Genomic DNA, 7,919 nt, shown 5'->3' with positions numbered 1-7,919 from the left:
TTACGCAGTCCGTTGTCATTTTCCATTCCGTTCCGATTTGGCACTGAGAATGTTTGCATTGGTGACAAGACCACTGGAGGGCCCGCCGGTGCCAAAGCAAACGCCTGGCCTTTCAGACTCCTGTTTAAACCAACAGCGTCTCGTCTCTGCGCCAGCTGGGCTCTCCAGCTGAGGGGGGACCGTTGAAGCCCAGGAAGGAAGATGAAGCAGGCGGCGAGGGGGGGGGAGCCCTTGTTTCCCTTCAGCCAAAAATAAAATGGCAGACGGAATAAAAGCTGCAACCAGAACGATGAGGAGTTGAGCATTCTCTTGCTCGGGGAGGGGAGGGGGGATTCATGGCCACAGGAGAGGGGTTCCTCTCCCCCACTCTCCCAGGAAAGAGCCTGCCTGCAAATGGATGTTGTTGAAGAGCTCAGATTGTTCTAGGATTACTTGAAATGCAGATTCAGGCGCCTATTTTGGTCCCCGGTTTGCAGATGGGTGGCTCAAGTGGTTAAGACGCTGAACTGCAGGCTGTGGAAGGTCGGTAGTTCAGCAGTTCGAGACCCGAGTGTGCCGCATGACGGAGTGAGCTCCCGTTTCTAGTTCCAGCTCCTGCCAACCTAGCAGTTCGAAAGCAAGAAATTGCAAGTAGATAAATAGGTACCGCTTCGGTGGGAAGGTGACAGCGTTCTGTGCGCCTTGGTGTTTAGTCATGCCGGCCACATGACCACGGAAACGTCTTCGGACAGCGCTGGCTCTTCGGCTTTGAAACGGAGATGAGCACCGCAATCCTAGAGTCGGATTCGACTGGCTTTCGAGCAAGGGAACCTTTACCTTTTTTTGCAGACAACCCAGCCTCCACCCCCAAAAAAAGGTTGGGAAAAGGGGGTGGCGTCCAGCTCCCATAACCCTTTTAGCTAACACACTGCCATCTTGGGGCTCAGGAATCCGAAACTGCCTCAAGCAACTGCCTGTTCAGCATTTCCTGCAAAACCCCCTCCTTCGAGTAACTGGAAGAAGGTGACTCCATACATTGGGCCCATGAGATCTGTTATTTCCCCAGCCAGGCAGAGCCGCAGTAACTTATCATTTAGTAAAACATTTCTATGCCATCTTTCGTTACGGTTCAAGGCAGGCAGCTTACAGCAAAAGTTTAAAATCATCCCCAGCTAAAAATGAGAATAAAATCTCAAGCTTCATATTACTTTCCCCGTAAAAGATGCCTGGCATTCAGACCCCCTCCAAAGCCCTGACAGACAGGCAGGCTTTGCAGAGCCTCCTGAAATAAAAGGGGGTCCGACCCCAGCCTCCTCTCTCTTGCCTTGAATTTCCACCTGAGCCTCTCTCTCTCTCATAGAAAGAGGGGCTTTGTGTTGGGTCGACATCATCTTGGCAGTGAGTGGACAGCTACTGCATTTTCCCTGAACCTTGACTGAACGCAGACTGAGTCCCAGCCAGAACTGACCCACGAATTATTTTTTTGACTTTCCCATAACGTTGCTCAGGAGTTTGGCATGTTGCGTTGTCAAGCCCAGGGTCTGACCCCCCCCCCCGCTTCCTGTCCCTGCAGGAAACTCTTCCAGCCGCAGAATCCCAGCTGTGCCCCGGAGAACCCTGCTCTGAGTCCCCCGAAAGACAGTGCGAGTTTATCCTCTTCCCCTCCCCAGGTAAGCTGCGGTGGCTCAGCCCCTCCGTATGAGCCATGGCGGGAGTTCTAGATGTGCAGGGGTTTGGGGGATCGTGTTCCTCGGGGGGGAGGGGGGGAGCAGCGGCCGATCAACCTGGCTTTTAACAGAGACCGTTTTCATTCACCGCATGCTTCCAGCTTAGAGACGGCATTGCAGTGGAGGGTGGGAGCCAAATCAGAATCTTGGCTACCTCTGGTGGCTTCCGGCCAGCTGTGGTTCTCTGGGCCCTTAGTCTCCGTCCTCCTCCGGCTCTCCTCAGCTGTCAGAGTTGAGATTCGAGGCTCCTTGGGGTGGGTGTCTTGTTGTGTTTTGACGGAGCCAGGTATTTCAACTCCACTTCAGAGAGCCGATGTGGTAAAGAGCAGCAGACTCTCGTCCGGAGAGAACCGGGTTTGATCCCCCACTCCTCCCCATGAAGCCAGCTGGGTGACCTCGGGCCAGTCCCAGTTCTCCCCGAACCCTCTCAGCCCCACCTGCCTCACCAGGCGCCTGCTGTGGGGAGTGGAAGGGCAAGGCGACCGTAAGCCGCTTTGAGACTCCTCAGGGTATAAAAAGTGGGGTATCAAAACCAACTCTTTCTCTTCTTCCTTCACGAGTTGGTACTTGTGCCCACGAATGGCCCTTGCAGCAAAGCTGTCCCGTCAAGGGAACGAGAGAGACTTTGTCAGCGGGGAGCTTTGACTGCCAACAACTCCCACCCCAAAAATCATGTCGGTTCCTGAGGCGCTGCTGGACTTGGATCTGCTCTATCTTCTACATGACAGCCCTTCAGACGAAGCAGCTGCATGCAGATGCATAGAGGCACGGCTGCAATGCACACAGATGAACATCGGTTTGGTCATCCTCCCGTCTTGTACAAGCAGACTGCAGCCAGCAAACTGCAAATTGTATTCTCTCTTTGCAGCCCGGCACACGTTTTCCTCAGGTCCTAAACCAGTGCCGCAAATTGCCATGTGTTTGAATGAGATGACAAAAATGAGGCAGGGTTTGAAAGACCCTGCTCATCCATTCCACTAATGACGGCACTTCCCCCGTGCTCAAAGGTGGGCTGCTCAGAGGGCCGTGGCAACAGAGGACGGTTTCTGCCGCGGAGGGAAGGACTGCCACCAGCATATCTGTGGGAACCAGCTCCGTTGAATCGAGCATGGGATGTCAGACCGGGGGAGACCTCTGTTCAGGTCCACACCCTTGGCCTGATGTACCCTGCGGGGTCGTTGCAAGAAGCGGGGGAAATGGGGGGGCATCTTTGGAGGAAGGGCAGGATAGAAGTCTAATTAAAAACAAACATAACACAGCAGCATGAGTGGCCCCAATCTCCCTCTCTGGAGGCGCAGCAGAGATGGTAGAGTGCCACGTTCGGTGATCCTTGGCCTCTGCAAGAAGGCTGCCTAAATGGAAAGAAGAAGAAGAGAAGAGATTGGATTTATACCCCGCCCTTCACTACCCAAAGGTGTCTCAGAGCGGCTTACAAACTCCTTTTCCCTTCCCCTCCCCACAACAGACACCCTGTGAGATAGGTGGGGCTGAGAGAGCTCTGACAGAAACAGCTCTGACAGAACTATGGCTTGCCCAAGGTCATCCAGCCAGGTGCAAGTGGAGGAGTGGGGAATCAATTCCGGTTCTCCCAGATTAGAGTCCACACACCTAACCACTACACCTAACCACTACACCACAGAGAGCCTCCGGGCCCTGATCCGGATCTGTCTCTCAGCCGTCCTGCTTGTGCCCATGGCCTGGCATTGCCTTCTAGGTGCTGGGCTGACTTCTGACCGTCTTGTCTCAGTGCTCCCCTTTTTAATCTCCGTTTGTCTGGAACAAAATTTGAGTCCAGCAGCACCTTAAAAGACCAACAGAACTTTCCAGGGTATAAGCGGTCAGGAGCCAAAGCTCCCTTGGGGAGGGGCCGTGGCTGAGTGGTAGAGCATCTGCTTTGCAGGTAGAAGGTCCCAGGTTTGATCCCTGGCGGCATCTCCAGTTGAAAGGATCAGGTCGTAGGTGATGGGAAAGACCCCCCGCTTGAGACCCTGGAGAACTGCTGCCAGTCTTAAGTAGACAATACTGAGCTTGATGGGCCAAGGGGGGTTGGGGGGGGTCTGATGCAGGGTGAAGGCACCTTGATGTTTGTTTGTCGGTTCTCAGTGCTTGTTTCTGTCACCTTCCCCCAGAAACGGTCTCAGCCGTCAGAATTCATCGACCCGCTCGCCAACAAAAAGCCAAGGATCTCTCACTTTACCCAAAGGACTCCCCCCGTTTTCAACGGCAAGCTGAACTCCGCCAACGGGAAGGAGCCCTCTTTGCCCACGGCGGTGGATTCGGTCAGCTCCAGTTCCCTCTTGCCACCCCTGGAGCCGCCGAGGCCACACGACCCCCTGGCCGACATCGGCAATGGTGTGAGCCACAATGGCAAAGACTTTGAGGCGCCAGAGCCAGCCGAGAGGCTAGCGGCGACTCGGCCAGCTACAGACTACGCCCAGGCGAGCCGGCACAGCTCCGGCTTGCATTCGAAAACCAAGAAGAAGCTCAAGAAGCACAGGGAGAGGAAGGAGGAGGAGGAGCAGGCCCGAGGGAAGCCGCCTGGCAGCGCTCTCAAGAAGGAGGGGGTGGAAATGGGTTCCTCGCAAGACGCGGCAGGTGGGCCATGGCTTGTCTGGTCCCCAAAGGGAGGGGTGGGGAGGGAGATGCAGATGGGCGTCATCTGCTGCCTTGTCCAAATCCTCGGCCCAGAACTGGGACTCGCTGTCAGGAGCTGTGTTTGGCTATATGGGGTTGGTTTCCTACCTGTTGGGCAATCCTTGGGGTTCCTCTCAGGGGAGGGACTGGGGCTCAGTGGCAGAGCCTCGGCTTGGCATGCAGATGGTCCCAGGTTCAACCCCTGGCAGCTCCAGTTAAAATGGACAGGTGGGAGGTGATGTGGAAGACCTCTGTCTGCCTGAAACTCTGGAGAGCTGCTGCCAGTCAGCAGGGACCTTGATGGACCAAAGATTTGATTCGGTGTAAGGCAGCTCTGTGTGTGTGTCCTCCAGAAAAATCGCTGCTAGCAGGCAGGCAAGTTCTAAGCTTCTCGCGAGGTGGCCGGTCAGTCCTCTGCTGCCTGCCCCCCGGTGATGTGCAAACCACAGGGGAATGCCCTGAGTGAGTGTTCCGTACACCCGGAGCAGTGTTGTGAGGCCCAGCAGTCATTCACTGAGTGGATGGTCACAGTCAGGCACCCTAGGCCAAGTGCACGGGGTTTCCATGCTGCATGTTTCTCCTCTGGTGCTCTAGAAGGTTGCTTGAAAGGTGTGGGGCCTGGTCCAGAGAAGAAAGCCAAAGGGCAGACACGTTTGGACCCCCATGCAGTTGGAGGGTGGGAGTGACATGTGCCTGTGGGCTTGCCGTGGGTGGAATGTGTTGATGTGAGACCGCGTGGCCCTGCATTGCTTCGGGCTTCTGCACATCCCAGTGCCACCACCTGTCCAGAGAGACCAGACTGGACCCGAAGACCCTGCACAAGGCTGAGGACTAAGCCGGGGCCCCACTGCTGAGTGACAGAGCACGGCAGAGCTCCTTGGTTGCTGCAGCCACATCATGTTGAAACAGTTCCTCCGCTACGGCCCTCTTCCACACAGCCAGCAGCATGCCGTATATTCTGTTTGTGGTTAACACCCAACCCTGCAGAAAGCTCTCCAGCAAACTTGGGAGCCGGCTTAGTAGCTGGCAATGGCGTTGCTGCTGCCTGACCCACCTTTTCTCATGAGTGTGCACTTTTTTTTAAAAAAAAATCTTTGCGGCCTTCACAGCTCCCCTGCAAAATATGTTGCCCAATAAGATGTGCTTCCTAAGCGTGGCCAGTAGATGGTAGTCAAGAGCCAGCCAGTGCATCACTTCCTGTCTCTCTGGCTTCCTCTCTCTTCTATCCCTTTAGAAATCTTCCCTGGGAGAAATCAGCTGTTTGCCATCCCTCCCAAAACAAAACTCAACTGCCCAAAGCCAGAACTGTAGGAAAGCCCTTTAACTCCACAGTGGATGTAGGCCCTGTGTTCTGCTGTGACTTGGTCCCTGCAAAGGGCAGCAAGGTTCCCTCTGATTTTTCTCTCTCTGCTGAGCAGAGCAGTTGACAACCTGAGCAGAAGTTAAGTGCTGTAACCTTCAGATGGGCCGGGGACAGTGCTAGACCCTCCGCGGCTCCAGATGGCTGCTGAGCGGGGCTTCCTGCATCAGTGAGCAGCCTGAGAGGGGAACCCTGAAGGGCAGTCTTTAGAATTGGGGGGAAATCTACGAGGTGATCGGTTGATTCGCTGCAAAACGCAGCCCAGTTTTTCCACTGAGTGCACTAAAATCCAAAACGAAAGCACACACGGAACTTTTAGGCGTCTTCAGCAATGAGTTTAGACAGGGATCATTTTGTAGAAAAAGAGGTGCAGGAGCTCATTAGCATAACTGATTTGCATGTGCCACACCCCCTGACATCACCAGAAGTGTGCCAGAAGGCAACACCCACCACTCAGGCTCCACTGGACTGTTTTGGATTGCTAGCTATTTGGGGGGGGGGGATGTGCAGATCTGTCCTCACAGAGGAGGGAGAGCTTGTACCTGAATAAAACTTAGTCTTAAAGGTGCCACTGGACTGTTTTGGACCGGGGGGGCTCTGCAACTTACCTGGCTAACTTACCTGGCTGCTTCTTGCTCTGACTGAGGGCTGCTGGGAGCAGGGGGTGGGGCTTGTTGCATGTGCCCGCCCCCTGGGCTCTTTACTGCCGGAGCTCCACTCCTGTGCGCTCCTGCAGGAAATGACCCCTGAGTTTAGACCCATGGCTCATCTCCAGCACTGAAACTGGCTTTTGGCTGTAAGCGAACAGGCCTGGTGCTCGCACCCTCTCTGAGCCCAGAACGACTCCTGCTTCTGTGCAAGCCACCGTGTACTAGTACTGTGCTGACCTCCTGTCTGCTGTGTCTTTACCCAGCTCCCGCCAAGGGCCTTCTGCTTCCCAGTCTACCTTGACGGGGCTGCCAGGGTTAGCAGCAAGAGGCGGCCACCGCACTGCAGACGAGAAACTCCCTCCTAGCTTCCAGCTGGGCCGGAGGCAACTCTCGGCTCCCCTGCACCATGCTCGGGTGCAATCCATCCCCGAAGCTCATTCTCTCCCCCACCCCACCCCCCTTTGCCTCCCAATGTTATCATTTGCACCAGCTGAGCTGATTGACTAGTTAGGGCTCCCACAGTCCACTCATATTTCCGGCAGGCTGAAAACATGCCTTGAATACGGGAAAAGGGGAGCAATATGGGCATGAGGCTCTCTCGGAGGGGTGGGGGATTGTGGTGCTGAGATCCCTGCCTTTGCTTCAGGGGATCTTGAGGCTGCTGTAAGGGTCGATGAAGTTGTAAGTGACTTCATCGAAGCCTTTTGAATGGCTTGTGGGAAAGATGCTCTTCAGTGGAGAAGCTCTTGGGATTTTAGTAGCTTGACCCGCAGCCTTTGAGCACCCTCAGCTCTGCGGTTTGTGCTCCCGGGGAGCTTGGGGGGGGCTGCAGACCACAGGGACTCGCGACAGCCCCGTCCAAGCATCACACCCTGTGGTGACTTCAGGCCTCCGGTGGAACTGCCTCATTTGGCGGGGGGGGGGGCTGCAGACCACAGGGACTCACGACAGCCCCGTCAAGCATCACACCCTGTGGTGGTAACTTCAGGCCTCCGGTGGAACTGCTTTGTTCTTAATGTACGAACAGGGCCATTAGCATGAATAGTGTCGTGCTGCATTAGCATTTGTGTTCCACTGATGCCTTTCAGGACAGGCTTCCTGCATGCCAAGATTTCCTCTTTGGGGACGTGTTCCAGTAGCCTCTCCAGGTGCCAGTCCTCAGTGCGGACTTCAGTCAGCTGGCCCTCTGTGGCCTCAGATCCCCTATTCCGGAGTGAAATGATTTCACAATACGGCGCTGGGCGTACGAAGAGTCCTCTTGAGAAACTGACCGTTGGTTTTCTTCCCCCTCCCCATTTCTCAGGTTTGAACGGGGCCTGTAACAGCTGCAGTGTTCCGACGTCCACCTCAGAGATGCCGGATTATTTGCTGTGAGTCTCAGGGGCTGCCCTGCCTTGGCTTTGGGGGGCTCGGTTTGCCCCGTTCTCGTGGAACTCACGTTAAAGTCAAGCTTGGCCGCCTGAGGGAGTCTGTGGCTCGGCTCGTGGGTGGGGATGAGCGAGCGTTTAAAATCTTATTCTGAAATCTTTTCTGCTCTTGCCACTGCAGCAAATACGCCGCCATCTCCAG

At 55.2% G+C, this 7,919-nt stretch overlaps 1 protein-coding gene across 1 annotated transcript in view; it reads left to right on the top strand.

Moving 5' to 3' along the window:
• ELL (elongation factor RNA polymerase II) overlaps nt 1–7,919 on the top strand; it is a 44,911-nt gene that overhangs the window by 30,888 nt on the left and 6,104 nt on the right. Inside the window, exons 7-10 of the mRNA XM_015429755.1 lie at nt 1,553–1,649; nt 3,836–4,301; nt 7,654–7,720; nt 7,899–7,908. Coding sequence (XP_015285241.1) covers nt 1,553–1,649; nt 3,836–4,301; nt 7,654–7,720; nt 7,899–7,908 — 640 coding nt within the window. The remainder of the gene's footprint in view (nt 1–1,552; nt 1,650–3,835; nt 4,302–7,653; nt 7,721–7,898; nt 7,909–7,919) is intronic.

This window comes from Gekko japonicus, unplaced genomic scaffold (assembly GCF_001447785.1).
Source record: "Gekko japonicus isolate JY-2015 unplaced genomic scaffold, Gekko_japonicus_V1.1 scaffold953, whole genome shotgun sequence".
NCBI classification, from domain to species: Eukaryota; Metazoa; Chordata; class Lepidosauria; order Squamata; family Gekkonidae; genus Gekko; species Gekko japonicus.
The sequence above is the reverse complement of the archived record's forward strand: the minus strand, read 5'-3'. Positions and strand labels throughout refer to the sequence as shown.